The sequence below is a fragment of the Juglans microcarpa x Juglans regia genome, chromosome 2D (genome assembly GCF_004785595.1).
Source record: "Juglans microcarpa x Juglans regia isolate MS1-56 chromosome 2D, Jm3101_v1.0, whole genome shotgun sequence".
Lineage (NCBI taxonomy): Eukaryota > Viridiplantae > Streptophyta > Magnoliopsida > Fagales > Juglandaceae > Juglans > Juglans microcarpa x Juglans regia.
In genome coordinates this window covers 37,884,045-37,902,765 of record NC_054596.1, presented here as the reverse complement: position 1 = coordinate 37,902,765, position 18,721 = coordinate 37,884,045, and the positions used below count along the sequence as shown (strand labels likewise).

General features: G+C 35.4%; 2 protein-coding genes across 4 annotated transcripts; one reads left to right on the top strand and one right to left on the bottom strand.

Annotated features, from left to right (window-relative positions):
* Window positions 1-7,653: 7,653 nt before the first annotated feature.
* On the top strand, window positions 7,654-12,819 carry LOC121248966 (nudix hydrolase 20, chloroplastic-like). 3 transcript variants are annotated; one of them, XM_041147600.1, is made up of 9 exons: window positions 7,654-8,052; window positions 8,245-8,309; window positions 8,503-8,689; window positions 9,078-9,158; window positions 10,350-10,475; window positions 10,748-10,827; window positions 10,947-11,062; window positions 11,233-11,353; window positions 12,320-12,819. In XM_041147600.1, exons 1-9 carry the CDS (start codon window positions 7,756-7,758, stop codon window positions 12,387-12,389), a joined length of 1,143 nt encoding a protein of 380 aa, XP_041003534.1. In that variant the 5' UTR covers window positions 7,654-7,755; the 3' UTR covers window positions 12,390-12,819. The 3 variants fall into 3 exon arrangements, with proteins under 3 accessions (XP_041003534.1, XP_041003535.1, XP_041003536.1); XM_041147601.1 differs by lacking the exon at window positions 9,078-9,158; XM_041147602.1 differs by lacking the exon at window positions 12,320-12,819 and having other exon boundaries at window positions 10,947-11,168; window positions 11,207-11,339.
* Window positions 12,820-15,257: 2,438 nt separating this feature from the next.
* LOC121250032 (strigolactone esterase D14-like) lies at window positions 15,258-17,638 on the bottom strand. The gene is made up of 2 exons (XM_041148944.1): window positions 17,148-17,638; window positions 15,258-15,916 (listed from the first exon to the last, which is right to left on the bottom strand). The coding sequence occupies exons 1-2, from the start codon at window positions 17,531-17,533 to the stop codon at window positions 15,472-15,474; spliced, it is 831 nt and encodes a 276-aa protein (XP_041004878.1). The 5' UTR covers window positions 17,534-17,638; the 3' UTR covers window positions 15,258-15,471.
* Window positions 17,639-18,721: the final 1,083 nt, after the last annotated feature.

The window sequence follows — 18,721 nt, the reverse complement described above, 5'->3', positions numbered from 1 at the left end:
CAGAAACGGTTTCATATCATCATTACAATTTTTTCAAATTTTCACATAAAATATAATGAATAATTTAACTTTTTTAAATCTCAAAATAATAATAATATTAAAAAAATAATATTTTAAGAATATTTTATTCAATATTCAACTTTCATCTTAAACCATCTCATCTCATCTACCTAAGGTTTTAGCACAATGACCGAACACCAGCATCAAACATCAAGATAACAGGCATAAATAGACATCATTAAAGTAAACCTCAGTAAAGGAAGTGACTAATTAATTAAGATTCAAAATTTTTAAAGTAAACCTCAGTAAAGGAAGTGACTAATTAATTAAGATTCAAAATTTGTGGTGTTATTGTAAGTAAACAATCTTAAATTAAGCTATAATCATAGAAATTAAAGGACCTCGATCTGCAAGATTGGTCTTATTCAAATTAACATAATTTTTCTTCCCATAAGTCTTAGGGCCGGATACTTAAAATATATTAATATATATGTGAATAGTAGTGAAATAATTTGAGTTAAGATATTTTATTGAGTTTTGAAAAATAAGAGAGAAAAAGTTGAATAACTACATTATAAAGTTAAAAAATCGTCTGAATATAATTTTTTAATATAATTTTATTTTGAAATTTGAAAAAAGTAGTATTACTTTTTGTGTTTTGTTTGGCAGTTTAGAAAATTTGTAATGATTAAGTAATGATTAGATGAAAATATTGAAGACTTGAGAACAATTATGTTGCTAAACGGACCCCTAGACTACGAGATGGTCTTACCTTTAGACTCCAATTGTTCTCATTCAAAATATTCTTTAAGGTTATCTCTTCACAGAAAAAACAAAAGTTAAGTGAAAAACATAATTAATTGAAATGACTATATCAAAATATTCTTCAAATATGAATATTACAAGTTTCTAACTTTAACTTTCAACATCTTCTTTTACATATTGAAAGTAATAATTAATGGAAGGAGCCTTTAACCAGTTTTGTGTGCAGATAAGAGTTTCAACTGTTGTCAGGACCGATGAACTACGAAATAAATCTAACACATGATCTCCAATGCTAAATGCTGACTCAAAACCAATAATAGAAATGAGAGTAGCTAACACATCTCATCTATATTGGCAAGGATTGGTAACTTGGTTGAATTCACCTTCCACCACATGATTAAAATGTCAAAGTTGGGCATCAATCAAGGCTCCCCATAAAATATCGATCCAACTCTGACTTGGACTCTACAACAACCTTTCATGCTTGATACTTTTGATAACTACTATAAAGATCATTCTTATCATCATAGGATTTTGTGTTGTTTTGGGTCTCACCATTATTTGATTGGCTCCTACTTGAACCTATTAACCCAGATAACCCGTATCATCCAGCTCAACACATAGTAGAAACATCCTCAACAACACTCCTAGAATCACAGCCTCAACACAGCTCAACACACAACAACTCCAATCTTAACGACACTCCCACAATCACGGCCTCAACACACTCGCCAGATATGGGAAGCACCAAACGGGGCTACCTACACAATATTACCGAGATTAAAAAATCACTAAACATAGTATCTTATTTTGTATAATGTGTAACGACAAAATAATAGAAGAAACACTTTCAATACTCTCATAGTGACTGAGTATTTTTCTCAAACACCTTGTGTTGATTGTCTTTATGGTATCAGAGCCTATGTGAGAGTAAGAGTCTTCCTCCCATGGCTACCATCTCCCTCAACGTTTAGAATTTTGTTACCTTGTGCCTCACCAACTCCAGTTACCCATTGTGGTGTGAGCAAATTTTGGCATTGGCCGAGAGCCAAGACTTGGTTGATCATCTTCTCAGTGAGAGCTCTGCACCTCCAAAATAAGGTGCTCTTGATGCAGCGTCTGACATTGATCATAGCTCCTTCAGTGATGAGTTTCTTCAGTGGCGTAAATTCGATTGCTTACTTCGTGGGTGGATTATAGGCACTCTTTCATAAGAGGCACTGGGTTTGGTTGTCAGTCTAGAATCCACATCTCAAGTCTAGTCCTCTTTGAAAGAAGCCTATGCTCAAGATTCACAAGAACGTGAATTCCACCTTACTCAACTGCTCACTTATCTGTGAAAGGAACTAAACACCTTCCTCACTAAGCATTTACGAACCTTCAAAAGCCTATGTGACAACCTTGCTGCCATTGGCCGCCCTGTGCAAGATAAAATGAAGGATTTTTCTCTCTTGAGTAGCCTTGGGGCCAAGTATGAGTCCAATGTCTATGTTGAAGCCACCTATGCCCACTTACACTGAATTGATCCCTCTACTTCAAGGCTTTGAGATTTGCTCTTCATGAGGCTTCCTTTGGCTCAACTTTTACTTTCTATGGATAGAAATCTAACCACTCTAGTGTTAAAGACCACCGCAACAATAAGCGAAACCAATCCCACACATTTTCTTCCAAGGGTCGTGGCTTCACACTAGCCACAAACACCACTCGCACCGAATCTGTTTCTCACACTTTGAATACTCGTGTACCAACTAATCGAGTTAATTATTCTACCAAAGGATGTGAATCTACTTGGGTGGACATTTATCAAATATTTGGGAAAAAAAAAGACGTGGCTCTTAAATGTTGGAACGTGTATCGGTGCTTAATGCACTCACTCTTGAGAATTCCTCCTATGATACTGAATGGGTTGTAGATACCGGTGTTTCAACTCACATGACAGGTAATGCAGGTATACTTGACAACCTTCATTGTTATTTTGGTCATGATGTTGTTATTGTTGATGATGGTAGTTCACAAGTTATTACACATATTGGTGACACGTATATTGGTAATGGCACATCTTGAATTAAATTAAAAGGTGTTTTCTTAGTTCCTGATTTAACCAAAAATTTGTTATCTATAGGACAACTTACTTCTGACTATCCTTATAACTGTGAATTTTATAGAATTGGCTTTGTTGTTAAGGAACGGGAGACCAACCACGTCCATCTCACCGGACGACGGAAGGGTAACCTCTATATATTGTCACCTTTCTATGAAGCTCACTTCTCCACCTGGTTCTAGAAGGTCTTTAAAGAAGTGTGGCATCAACGTTTGGGACATCCCCAGGCCTTTACTCTTCAAGTCCTCAAGTCTAATGTCCTTATTCAAACTGTTGGTTCTAATAAAATGTCTTCTATTTGTGAAAGTTTCCAGTTCAGCAAACTTAGTAAACTACCTTTCTTAACATCTTCTAGTGTTACGCATGATGTTTTTGAGAAAATCTATTGTGACTTATGGGGACTTGCTCCTGTGATTTCTGTTGGAAAATTTCACTATTATTCAGGTCTTGTGGATGCTCATTCTAAATACATATGGCTTATTTATTAAAAAATCTGGTTTTTTTTAACACGTTTGTTTTATTTGAAAAATATGTTGAGCACCAATTTAATAAAAAAAAAACTCAATCTAATGGGGGTGGGGAATTTTCTAACCATCAATATATGTCTAATCTTCAATGACAATGTATTCTCCATCATTTTTCTTGTCCTTATACCCCAAACAAAATGGCATTGTTGAGCATCGTTATCACACCATTTGCGAACTCAACATGACTATGATCTTCCATAGTGGTGTCCCAAAACACTTTTGGGTTGAAGTCTTTTTCACTGCAACTTTCCTCATTAATCATTTACCATCATCTTCTCTTGATTTACAATCTTCATTTTCTATCTTATTTGGAACCTGCCCTCGACTATAGCTCATTCTGTGTTTTTGTGTCTAAATGCTATCCTTATATTTGGGATGCCAAAAAAAATAAGTTTGACCCTAAGACCTTACCTTGTGTATTTTTCGGGTCTAGTGATCGACACCAAGGATACAAATGCTATCACCAACCTTCTTGCCGTACTTTCATTTCTCGACATGTGGTTTTTGACGAACTTACATTCCCTTATAAAAATCCGGGTAATTTACATCTACCTCCTCCCTTAGAACAAGTTCTATCTACCTTTAATATGTGGAGTCTTCCTCCACCGTCTGTTTCTAGTACCCCTTCTCCCACTATGCCGGATGTACCTATTCCCCTTGACCCCTCACTCACCTCACTTCCTCGCTCTGATCCTTCACCACCCTTAGGCACTTCTTCACCCGCCATCATTCTACAATCTCAACACAACACGTTTCCCTCAGATGCTTCACTCACCCCATCTATTTCTTCCATCTCTACTTCTTCACCTATGATCTCTGAGCATCCAATGATCACTCGCTCTAAGCATGGGATTCACAAATCTAATCCCAAGTATGCTAATCTTCATGATACTTCTCAAATACCCAAAGAGCCCAAAATCGTTCATTTCGCTCTCACCCACTCGGGTTGGTCTCAAGCTATGAATGATGAACTCAAAGCTTTGCATGACAACAACACGTGGACCCTTGTTCCTCGTGACCCTCACATGTCGGTCATTGGTTGCAAATGGGTTTTTAAAACTAAACTCAATGCTAATAGCATACTTGATCGCCTTAAAGCATGCTTAGTTGCTAAAGGTTTTCTTCAAGAAGATGATGTTAATTATAATGAAGCTTTTTCTCCGGTTATCAAACCGAGCACAATTCAGATCGTTATTACACTTGCCTTGATCAATCGGTGGTCGATTTGTCACCTAGATGTCAAGAATGCATTCTTGCATGGAGATATTCAAGAATCAGTCTAGATGAAATAACCTCTAGGTTTTGTACACCCTACTCTCTCATCTTATGTATGTAAATTAAATAAAACTCTTTATGGATTAAAACAAGCATTGCGTGCTTAGTTTGATAAGTTTAGTAGTTTCTTGCTTGGTTATGGATTTATTTGTAGCACGACTGACTCTTCCCTATTTGTTTGTCATTCTCATCGTAGCACTCTTATTTTATTGTTATATATCGATGATATTCTCTTAACCGGATCTAACACTGCATCTCTTAATGATTTTGTCTTTGTTTTGAGTCAACAGTTTGCTATGAAAATCTTGGTCCCTTGCACTATTTCCTTGATATTCAAGTGATCACTCCAACTAGCACGGGTCTTGTTTTGTCGCTGATTAAATATGCTCTAGACATTTTAAAGTGTGCTCAAATGAATGATTGCAAACCCATGGGGACCCACATGATGCCCAAGACTAAAGGTCTTACCTCGAATACTCTGTTCTCATACCCTGGTCACTATCGTAGCATAGTTGGTGCTCTTCAATATCTTATTAGGTGTCGTTTGGATAATGAATTGAGATGAAAGTTGAATAAAATATTTGTTAGAATATTATTTTTTAATATTATTATTGTTTTGAGATTTGAAAAAGTTGAATTGTTTATTATATTTTGTATGAAAATTTGGGAAAGTTTTGTGTGGGATGAGATGAATTGTTTATTATACTCGCCCTGATTATCTTATAGTGTTAATTATGTTTCTCAATTTATGCACTTGCTAACAGAAGCTCCTTATAAAATGGTCAAAAGTATATTACGATATTTGCAAGGTACAACTAATTTTGGATTATATTTTAGTTCAAATTCTACACTTGATTTATATGCCTTTTCAGATACAAATTGGGCATGTTGTCCTTTCGCTAGGCACTCCACTATTAGGTACTGTGTTTTTCTTAGAAGCAATTGCATTTCCTGGTCTACCAAGAAGCCAATATACAATTTCACGTTCTAGCTCTAAAGTTGAATATCGCGCTATGACCCAGACTACCGCTGAGCTCACTTGGATTTCATTTCTCTTATGTGACATTAGTGTTGCTCTTTTCTCTCCACCACTTCTTCTTTGTGACAATTTGAGTGCTCTCTATATGACAGTCAATCCTATCTTTCATGCTCGAAGCAAACACATTGACATTAACTACCATTATGCACATGAACGAGTTACACTAGGACTTCTCCATACACAGCATATTTCCTATTCTCTCCAACTTGCTAATCTTCTTACTAAACCACTCGGAAGACCTGCACTTTCTTCTCTTCGAGCCAAACTTGGCCTTGTACCTCAACCTAGTTTGAGGGGGAGTATTAACCCAGACCACCTAGATCATCCAACTCAAGACAGAAGAAACCACCTCAACGGCACTCCTACAATCACATCCTCAACATAGCTCAACACACAACAAATCCAATCTCAACGACGCTCCTACAATCATGACCTCAACACGCTCGCCAGATATGGGAAGCACCAAACGACTATCTACACAATATTACTGACATTAAAACATCACTAAACATAGTATCTTATTTTGTATGATGTATAACTGTAAAATACAGATTGTATTTGATATTAGGAGGCTCAAATATACTCTATAAATAATAGAAGAAACACCCTCAGTACTCTCATGGCGACTAAGTATTTTTCTCAAACATCTTGTGTTGATTGTCTTCAAAACCTACATTAAATTTTGAATACTGCTTATAATTCTGCTCAATCATCTTTCTTAACCTTGTAATGACTTTAGAAGCTCGCTCATTGCCAAGAAAATCAGTGAACCAAAACTCCAAAACTTTCAACTTAGAGCACTGATCAAGCATAGCAATAATAAATAAAATTTTGTTCACTTTCTTGCTAGATTTTTTTCAACAGCATCCTATCTGACAAAGTTTTTAACATACCATCCTCACTAATAGAATGGCCAATACTTATTTGATACCTCTGACGATTGTGCTTTTCCATGTATAGGTATTTTAAATATATTCCTATTTTCATCCATTAGAGAATATGAAGACAATAGAAGTGGAACTTTTCTATGAAATGGACCAGAACAGATAGCTGCTTGTTTTTTTTATCGATTGTAGTTTGAAGCCACAAGCAAACGATCAACTTGTCAAGTCAACGCAAACCGTCTTTGGTAATTCCCTCGTTGGCTGAACCTATAGTTGATTGCCCTTTTTTTTTTTTTTCGTTTTTTCCTTCCCATGCTACGTTATTGTAAATTTGTAATGGGGTTTTTGTACTAGACATCATACCCTCTCCTGTATCTTTCATTTAATTTAATACATCGTTAATTAAAAAATAGCAGTAGCGAAATCTTAACAGATTGAACAATTTATTTGAAGAGTAACTAACCTTTTTAATAAGTGTTTTGCTATCATCATCTTACACTATACATCACATATATTTTAATTTTTTTTATTAAATTAATTAAATTCTTCTACTTATCATTCCCAAATCATATAATAGAAAAAAATAAAAAGATAAAAAAATAAAGTATAGTATATAGTATAAAGATGATTACTAGAATTATTCTATCAAAAATATCTACCCAATAAAAACATAATTAGGAAAAATCCAATGTACACTTGGTCTGAAAATTTTTTTTCTTGAATTATCTTATATGTACTTGCAAAAAATTTATTATTGAAGATCTGTGTACTCCCAAGATTATTTAGATACTATTCTCGCACGTGCCAATCAAAAAATAATAATCTCTTATTCAAAGAGAAGAACATTAAGCTTGTGCTTAGTTGTTAAACTAAATTCAATTCATTTTAAACTAATTATTGATAAGATTTACTATTTTTTTAACTCTTTATAAAAGAATAAATTTATCTCAACCTATTTTATATATTTTAATTTAAAAAATTAAACTCATTTTAATAAAATTTATAAAATATTAATATTTACAATTCAATTCAACTCGTCTCAACGTACAAACCGGATGGGAAAAGCGGGACGGACCGGGAGTGATCTCGCGCTGGAACGGACGAAATTAGCATGGAGGGAGTGAGATCACTTATCCTTGCTTGCCCAGTTGCCCAAGCTCTCTGATGGCCCGCAGTTGCAGTCTTCCCCTCTCTCACAAAATCCAAAACTCGTTCGTTCCCTCCCTCTGCATCTCCAAAGCTTCTCCCGCTTTTCCCATGAGAACTTCGACACCGTTTCCATCACGTTTTCTCACTCACACTTGCTTCAAATCCAAGTCTACTACTCTTTCAGTATCCGCCGCCGGTGCTTCCTTCACTTGGGACGATGTCTTGCGAATTTCTCAACCGGAAAGCCTTCCAGACGATCCTTCGGATATCTCAGTCTTCTTCCAGAAGGTCAAGATCTGCAATCGTGGATCAGTTAAGTCCTTTGGAGTCCCTCTTTTCCTCTGCTTGGTTCCCCAGAAATTCAAAACGTGAAAGGAATTAAGAAGCATTTTGGCTGTTTTTGGACCTACTTTTCGCAGTTTTTGACTCCTTCTCAAGCCAAACGGACCGTTTTTCATTTCCTTTTGTTAGATTTACTCATTTCTCTTTTGGAATCGCTCCCAGGAAAAGCAATCCGAGTTCCTTCCATTTGTCATCGAGGACCAAATCGTTGGTTATCTTCATAATGGGTAAGGCTTAGAGTCTTATAGAGAAATTCGTATATGGTTTTTTTTTATTACTGACCTCACTGATATGTTTCGGTCAAATTCTCCGAGAACTGAATTCCTGTCATGTTGAATTGTATTGCGGAATTGATTTTGTTTGTATCTATTCGGGAATCAAAACAGTAGGTTTATTAGGTAATTTTTCAAATTCTCGCAGTTTCGCTCAAAATTTAAGGAGATTCAAGGATGTCTTCATTTTCCCTAGAGATGATTCTTATGGAGGACCCATTGGTGCCCACGTGACCTTACATCCAATGCTGGGGAAACCCGAGGATAGGACTGGTGCAGTTGGAGATGTGGTCAAATGCTTGGGGGAAGAACTGATTCCAGGTATACGGAACGAGGTACTCATTGTAATTAAGCGACGCACTGATTCGCTCATGTTATTCTTTTTGTGCGTACCAAGTGAATGTGTGTTGGAATATCAAATATGTTAGGATATAAATTAAATAATAAAATATATCTCTTCCATCAGTTTAAAATTTCAACATGTCAGTGATTTTACATAGTATTAGACCAGAGATATGAGTTTGAACCCTAGATTGCACTGACTCACACGTGAGGGAGAGTGTTAAGGACAAATGATGATTTCACAGAATATTTGTGCGTGAGGATTACATGCTAGAATATATCACCCTTCCCCCACTCCCTTATTTAGAAGTTTCCACCTATGTTTCCGAGTATCCAATCGTTGTTTCCTTGACTGATATAAATTCTACTTATTTTATTCAGCTTTACCCTGTGACATCTTCCTTTGGTTCGCGGGTCTTTTTTTCACTGGAACGTGCTGCAGCTCCTTACTTTGGAATAAAGGTGGGTTTATGGCATTGTGGAATGTCTCATCTTTTGGATACACAGTTCTCTGGAGACAAAGTTGACACCATTGTTTTGTAGTCCTAAATTTTTAGAAAACATGTCAAATATGATTAGACACTTGCAACTTGATTTGGTTCTAGATTCTTTTGCTTTAAAAACCAAGTGGTTTTCTTTAGCTTTTATAAAGGGAAAAAAGTCCTCTCCATTGATAGATTTTTTTTATACTTATAAAAAATATTCTATCAATGGAGGGGAAAATTCAGTGGTTAATACTTGTTATCTTTTGGATGCTCTGCTTTCGCTAAGCTTATATTTTTCAATGACAAAGGTTCCTGAGACTGACCTAAAAACAGGTGATTCTGTCAACTCAGGACTTGAAATTATATAAAACAAAATGCTGAAGGTGAATTGTCCAACCTGTTGCTTAGGAATCATTTCCCTATATGACTGGCCTTTTCACTATTTTGTTATCTTTTGTTCTCTTTATCATCATTTAATGTGTGGAACTCTTACAGACAATTAGTAAAATGATCGCGCTTAAGAATTTCATCACAACAAGCTCTGCACTTTTTTTTTTACTAGTAATCAAGGATTTTCATACATTTGTTAGGCAACTATAAAGTGAGTTGAGTCCCATAGAGTGACGAGTCAATATTACATATTAAATCCATGGTTTCGGCTAATCAAGACTGAGGTCTGTAGACCAAATGGCATCTCCTCCCTATAAAGTGGGGTCCGTGGTGAGGTCATAGGTTCATCCCCATATAATTTTGTGCAAGTTGTATCACCTATAAACACAAAATGGGCTTCTGCTATGAAAGAAGTGGAGTGAACTTTCATCACATGCTACAGAGACAAAAAATATGCGCTTCATGACTTCTTGATTACCTTTTGACTGTATTATTTATAGGACAGTGTAAATATAGTACATCGGTCTTACTGGCTTTAAACTTCTTCCTCTTTGCAATACCATTTGTACTAAACTTATGGACCTGAATATTACCATCGTATTTCATGTTTACCCCCAGATATCTGCATTACTGATTGAAGACGGAATATCAATATTTGAACATACCAAGCAATGCATTTTGTTTTTCTATCTGATTGATGATCCTGACTGTATTGCAATCAGGTTATTGATGACTCTTAAGTTTTGCCTTCTTTTCTCTTATGCTTTCCTGTGTATAGGCTTATGGAGTTCAGATGAATGGCTATGTTGAAAGGGATAGGCAAAAACTTTTATGGATAGGGAAGAGAAGTCAAGGGAAAGCCACTTATCCAGGGATGCTTGATCATCTAGTTGCTGGAGGACTGGTTTGTAATGACTTAGTTATGATTTAAAACCTGAGGCGGGTGGGAATCTGAGGATTTCTTCCTCGCTGCAAATTTTTGGAGGTCAATTCAGTTTTTCTTGTTGAAGCAGTTAAATTGAGCAGGGTTATTTATGCCCAATCTTGATAAAAAATTACAAAAAGATAAAGCTCTTCTGGTCAAGTCATTACTAAGGCCTATTAGCTGGTTTATATTATGCCCATTATGATTCTGTTCCAGCCACTGATTTCGTATTTCCACAATGGTAATTGCAGCCTCATGGGATTTCTTGTGGGGAGAATCTTGTGAAGGAATGTGAAGAGGAGGCAGGAATTCCCATATCCATAGCTAATGAGTAAGTTTTCGCCATCATTGTTTCATGTTACCTAGTAGTGGCATCTGCCATTGGTTGAGAAAGGATTCTTACAACCTCTCTCTCCGCCTCTCACTGATTCATAAATGCATTTCATACAGAGCTATACCAGTAGGCGCTGTTTCCTATATGGACATTGATGGCTACAGATATAAGAGAGATGTTCTATTTTGTTATGATTTGAAGCTTCCTGAAAGTTTTAAACCTGAGAATCAAGGTAGGATGATTCAAGCACACCCTTCTTTAATGCTTGTATCTGTTCCTAACCACAGTCTTTACTAGTTTTTCTTATTCATTTGATGGTTGCATCTCAGTAATCTTCATTTGATCTGAAGTGGTTTCTTATGGTGGATTTGACCCCTTTGTGAACTGTTTGTTGAGAGACAGATGGAGAGGTGGATAGCTTCAAGTTGATTCCTGCAAGGCATGTAGCCAATGTCATTCGCAGAACACAGTTCTTCAAGCCAAATTGCTCTCTTGTCATCATTGATTTCTTGTTTCGACACGGGTATCTCTTCTGAATTCTGATATTTTCTTAACTTCCAGCAATTGGTTGAACAAGAACCCAAAACAACTCCTTGCCGAGGGCCTATGCACCCCTAGGATTAGTCGGGACTTTGTTCTTGAACACTCGGTGTTAATTAAAAAAAAAAAACCCCAAAACACATTTCTACTCACTGACTTTACTGCTGATGCTGCGAGATAACTGTGGCCGTTATGCTTTCAGCTTAGAACCAATCCTACCCAATTTCCACCATTAACAAATTATTGAAATAACTTTTTGAGCCTAATATTTCACTTTCAAGATCACTTCATTTTCCTCATTTTTATCTGGTAATCTCTCTCTCTCTCTCTCTCTCTCTCTCTCTCTCTTAAATTGAAAAATAAAAAATAAAAAGAACTTACAAGCTTAATGTGTATTTCCAGAATCTTTTGCATACTAACATTGTTGTCAATGTTGATACACGATTTTTATTTATGCTCAAGTTTCTACCTAGAGATTTCCTTGCTTATTCCTGGAGAGCTAAAGACTTGTGCCCATTCCAAATTACCGAGTCTTACTAAAGCCTGCTTATCTGCCCTCAGTTGTTACTTCATGCATGAATCTCACTTTGGAGAGTGTAAAATATAGCATATATATGCTTTCTGAATTTTTAGAACTAGGCAAAGTACGAATAGGATTGCAATGCACCCCCAGTAGCTTCTTGTTACAAGAAAAAGGGAAAGAAAAGGCAGCCCCATCCTATCACCGCCATGACCATCAAAACAGTTATAATTTATGTTACACTTGGAACAATGATTATGGAATTAAGTTGATATGCCTCTCTGAATTCTTCCCCTGCTTTCATCAATTTTTGGGTGTGTAAAATAGCTTTCCAATTAATAGAAGTAGATAGTTTTTCAATGAGTTCCATGAAACACATATATGGCATAACTATCACCTTAGGCTAATTTTTATCTACAAACTTTGCAGATACATGAAACCTGAACATTTTGGATACTTGGATCTACTACAAAGTTTGAGGAGTGGGGATTGCTCCTAACGATACTCGTGCATCGTGTTCCAAACTTCGAACACCTACCCCCCCCCCCCCCCCCCCCCCCAACCTCCCGCGGGCGCCTCTCGCTCTGCTTATGTTGTGAAGGAAGAAAGGCTGTGTTGTAAGAATCGATGTTGTGAGTTAAAAGCCAATTTCTTTGAAGTGGAAAAATGTTGTGCTACAATTAATTTAGGGGATAAAAATAGTACTGCAGTCGTCTATTGAAAAGTGTTTGGAAAAAATCCTACTAGTTTAGTGGGGGAAAAAATAAAAAGAAAACGGTTGTTCTCAACAACTCTTACAAACCAACTGTTAATCAGAGTCACCATCATCAAGAAGAATACCATACACTGGTCACTGAGATGGATGGCTTTTGCTCATGTAAAATGAACTATTTTTTCTACAGTCGGAAATATAATATACTTCAATAGCATCCACAGCCCATCTCTCAGTTGATGAACAAGGAAAAAGCTGCTGCGAAAGTTATAATATATTATCCCATCTTAACTCCTTGGCTCGTGACTAATATATACAAGGAAAATCTCATATTACAAGTCAACTATTCATAGTTTAGACTCTACCAGTATACAAATTTTTTTGTGGTTGATATGGTCTTAATTTTTATAACTCTCTATAGATAAACCGTCCGAGAGACCACATTTTGTCTAAAGCAGAGATTTCAAACCTCACCCTCTAGAGAATAAGAGGACTCTCACTCTATGGACAAAATGTCCAAGAGACTATTTCTTTTTTATATTTATCTAAACAAAATGAAATAACAATAAACATAAAGATAAAGATAGATGTAAAAATGATAGATTACAACTGTAGATTCGAAACTTCAGTTTGAAGGAAAGCAAAACACAAGAAACAAAGAGACTATAGTGGCTCGTGAGAGACATGTGCCACACTAGGAGTGTGGCAACCAGTCAAGTCTGAAGAACTCGAGGTCCCTAGTCCCAGAAATGCCGCTCATGGCAGCAATAGAGCTTCCTGGTGTGGTGGTGCATGTATTTCACGTGCTTCTTTGACCTGCGCATGTGACTCATGCGATGCTCCGTTAGACGAAAACATTCAGCCTTCCAAAGGATCGGCAGCTTGGGACTCTTGCGGTGGGGCGCGTGGTGATCGTTGGGCTCCGAAAAATAACAGATCGGCGTTTCGCCATACTTTGGATGAAAAAACAAACAATAAAGAAAAATAAAGGGCTACACAATCTCTAGTCTAAACACCCCCCTGCGGGTTCAGTTTTTGCTAGGGGCGAGTCTCTAAAGAGAAAAGGGCGAGAAGAGCTACCAACATATGGATGTTGAGTTGCTAAGTCTTTTCAGGATTCCTCTTTGGGTTGGTTTTATATATATATTAAGTCAATATATGTTTTAGGTACCATTTAGATAGTGAGTTGAGATGAGATTGGATGAAATGATTTTAGATAAGTTGAATCAAATATTGTTAGAATATTATTTTTTAATATTATTATTATTTTGAGATTTGAAAAAATTGAATTGTTTATTATATTTTATGTGAGAATTTAAAAAAATCATAATGATAAGATGAGATGAATTAAGATTACTTCTCAATCCAAATGGGTACAGTCTCCCTTGTGGGGGAGGGAACTGTGATTTCAAAGCAAGTGTCCAAGACATCCATATAAGTTTTTAACGATGGATTCTCCTCTGGGTTCTGCAGAGGCATAATAATCATGAAAAATTCCACGCAAAAAAAGTTATACGTAAAAGGCCCCCTCCCCCACACCCCCAAAAAAAAAAGAACATTATGATATCATCATATATCAATATATATCAATATATTTTTTTAAAAGGATAATTCTATTTGTAAATCTATGTTTTAACACATCAACGATGCGGAGGATATAGAAATATGTCACACCTACTAATAAATAAAGTTAATTAACTAGGATCCTGCGTTGACACGCCAGACTTATAAGTAGCATAACTATTTTCAAAACTCAAAGAGATAAACCCTCTTGGATAATGATATGATTACTACTCTCTTACTGTTTATTACTATTTTTTTTGTATTTATAATTTTTTATTTTACTTAATAGTTAAGAAAATGATTATTAGTAAAATTATATATTTTTTAATTTTTTTCTTAATAATTAAGGATGTTAAAAAAATATTTAAAAGAAAATGATAAATAAATAAAAAATTTCAAATAAATTATGAAGAGTAAGGGCAGTAACCCTATCACTACCCAAACTCTCTTATCTCCATAGTTTCTCGGAAAAATTAATGAGAAATTTGAGAGTAACCAAATCAAAATCTCTACCCAAAACAAAGGCACCACTGACCACCGGAAGCACGATCAATTCAAAGGCTAACTATATCGAGGATTTTATATATTGGTTTGAGTCACGTGTGAAGCAACGTGTTTCGCTACTGGATCATATCTTCTTGCTCCTTTCTTTGTCTGTTTTATTTGGTCGACATTGTTGGTATAACTATTATTCTCATTCGTTTATATTTTAACTTGTGTGTGGATTTTGTCCTTTCAAAATTTGTGAGCTTTGGAGTTTGGACTTTACAGGCTGAAGGCCCGTTGATCACCGAATGATTACCGGCTTGACACATGCATGTATCATTTGATGAGAATTTTGTATTTTGTTTAGAAGTTTAAAATATTGTGTTTTAATATTATTATTATTTTGAAATTTGAGAATTTAAAAAAATTAAATTATTTATTATATTTTGTATGAAGATTTGAAAAATGTATAATAATGAGATGAGATGAGAATTTTGTGTCTCATCCCACCCCCAAACCTGTCCATACAAAAATCTCGTGCAATCTCTTTAAAAAAAAAATGAGATTTATTGTACGGGTTTACATGCTCAAAAACCCTACAAATCATTTTTCTTATCAAATAGTATGGTTTTTTTTTTAGATAGACTGACAAATAGTATGTTAGATCATAGGTTGACACGGCAAAGACTAGCAATTTATTTCCACCAATTCGTTTACAAGCACCATACTAATAATTTCAGGACAACATTAATAAGCACAAAACTTTAACAAAATAACAAATCCCATGATATTATGTTATTATATATATTTTCTTAATTAATTAATCACGAATAAGATCAAAACCCAGGACACGCCCTAGCACCTCAAGGAGCTGGAGGTGAGCAGTTAGCTGTGGAAAATGCCCATCACCCTCTATCATCTCCACAGTCGATTTTCCCTTGATTTTCTTCAGCATGTAGAGTGCCACTGAATTTGGGACGACATAATCTTTGGTGGTCTGGATGATTGTGCATGGTTTAATCACCTTTTCAAGAACTTCTCGTTCATCGCATTGAAATACAATCTTGGCTAAGTGAAGTGCCACTTCGGGTCTCATTCTTTTCAAGCATTTTGCGAACTTATCAACCGATAGGGGATCTTTTGCGTCGACTACAAGAGAAGCAAAGGCTGAGGTCCAGTTTTGATAATTGGATTCAATGTTTGAGATGATCTTATCAATGTCGGAGTTCCCAAATCCGCCTTCGTAATCGTCCGTGTTTATGCATCTGTGATGTGGCATGAGAAATTCTGAGACTTGCATGTTTGAGATGGATGCTAATTAGTTAGGCATGCATTGTACCATGCAAAGAGAAAATTAGCGGTTTGGCAAAAAAGAAAATTTTAAAATTTAAATAAGGAATAATATTTATGGTTTGTTAAAAGAGTAATGTTACATGCAGTCGTAGAGTGCACAAGCGTCGTGTAGTCGCTTTAAAAAAAAGTGGGGTCTACTATTAAAAAATTAATTTTTTTCATGTGAGTTTCATATATATTCACTTTTTTAAAGTGATTGTGCAGTGCTCGTACATTCACGACTATAATTTTCATTTCTCTTGTAAAAATAGAAAAAGTGGGTTTAATAGTCATAATTCAAAAATAATTTAGAAAACGAGACGTGAATGCGCTAATACCACCCCTCAAAAAAAAAAAAATAATAATAATAACATGCACTCGTATGCAAACGATGATTACAAAAACACTAGTGTAAAGCTAAAAGCAGAGAAATGGGATGTTTGTCTCATTGTTAAGAGACTTTACAGAGAAAACTTCATCAAAGTCAATAACGCTTTGAGGCAGCTTCAATGATATTTTGATGTCAACAATCTCAATATCATGCTCTACTTATAAGGCATGCATCCAAACTAAAAGGGTCTCAAAATGCGAAAAAAGTCAAAATTAGAGGAAAGGAAACTTGTCTTTATTTCAGTTCAAGAATGCGCATGTGCGCCCTCGAGCTATCTGATCTGATGTCAAGTCTTCATTTTGGTTGTGGACACATACAGTAGCCCTAAAAGCTTCACTGGCCCACGTATAGAGACCAAACATAAACAGAACATGACAAAGAAAAGTTAGAAACCCGGCAGGTCGGCACCATCATGAAACCATATAGTTCGTGTCCACATGTTTGATTGGTTCTACTTGGATAAAGCACATCAAATTTCTCCATTCGTATCAAAACCTATCCACTTAATTACTTCTTCTTCTAGCTTGAATCCATGTCCTTAAGAGACAGGCCAGGAATAGTAAGCTCTCTAAATTATGTTTAGTACAAAAGAAAACTAACTTGATGCCAATCTGGAAATAGCATGCTTTTTACAGTTAAAATTTAAATGGGTGTGCCTGGAATCATGTTTCAAAAAGAACAAAAAAGATAGAAAGACACCACAATATATCATTAAGAATCAAAGAACAGCCGACCATTTGTAAGCAACAGAAAGGTAATCTTTTTCCAAGTACCTTGGAGAAGATCCAATGAGTACGAGCCTCTTAAAGAGCTCAGGTCTTTTGATGGAAGCGATGCATCCAATCAAGCCAGACATGGAATGCCCGATGAAAACCGAAGATTGAAGGTTCATCTCAACCAGGAGAGAAATTAAGTCATCGGCAAAAGCATCGTACGAAGAGTACTTGACAGGATCGTAGAGGTTCGGATCTTCGACAGCACCAGAAAAGGTCCAGTCGAAGACAAGAACACGGCAATGTTGAGCCAAGGAGGGCAGGATTTTGTCCCAGACAGACTGGTCTCCTCCATACCCATGTGCTAGAACTATGACTTCACTGCCCGAGCCAATGATTTTTGAGTTCATGGCAGTTGAGAAGATGCCATTTTCTAGCAGCACCATGTTTGGAAGAGGAAGAAGAAAAGCGAGCTAGCTAGGCAAAAAATTATTACATAGAGGAGAGTTGAAAGCAAGGGCCTCTTTAGTGTGGTTTGTGCTTGGTTTGGCCTCTAATATATAGGAACAAGGAGTCACTTCAAGTTTATAATTAGCAAATAAAGAAAGATGGCTTCTCGGATTGAATATAGAAAAGTAGTAAATGGGAGCAGTTATTCATGAGACTCCAATTCTAACATTTACGTTAAGATTAGTTTGAGTATTGATAATATCTCTCAGAATATTTCATTACTGTTGATTATTTTATTATTATCTTTTATCTACTATTTTTATTCACTGAATACTTGAAAATATCTTATTATCCAAACGCAACTATTTGAAAGTTCAAGTCGACTTGAATATATATTGGATATTCTTGATCCTTTTGTTGGTAATATTACTTTTCAAGACATGATGTACTTGTTATCATGACACTTGTATTTGCATTATTCCTATGCATTGAACACTTGAATGTGTGTAACAAAATTACTAAAATCTTGAAGATGAATTTTTCATTAAACAATAACTAACCTCAAGACCTATCGCACTCATCACCACTATTTCATTCTAATTTGGCTTTAGAAACGAATGAAATAAGGGTCGTCCTCTCAATTAGAGTAATTTTGTAGTATATATTATCTCTCTAATATTCTTAGTTTAATTGTTAATCCACTATTTCATTGCTGCAGTACTGCACTACATTTACGAGAAAATATAAAACTGAACTTACTCGCAGAGACAGGTAACCCATCTAATTAATTCCTACTTCAAGAATCATCAAGATTTTTTTTTTCAATCATAGATAAATAAAGTTTAATCTAAAGTATTTATTGTTGTATGCGTGGATTTTTTTAGTAGGTTAATCAATATTATACAACTTATTTCGTATATTTATTTTGTAATTGATTCATTTTCTTAAAAACGTTATAAATGTAAGGAGTTTAAGTAGTTCTGTCTATTTATTATTAAAGAATAAGCTATAAATATGTGAATAACAAAAATTTTATGTACAATCATTTTTACATATTATTTGTACATTTTATTAATATGATTGACTGCATCATTTTTTTAATATAAAATAACTGTTTTAATCAATCACATTGGTAGAGTGCGTAAAGAATATGTAAAAGTTATTGTATGCTGCAGAACTCGACG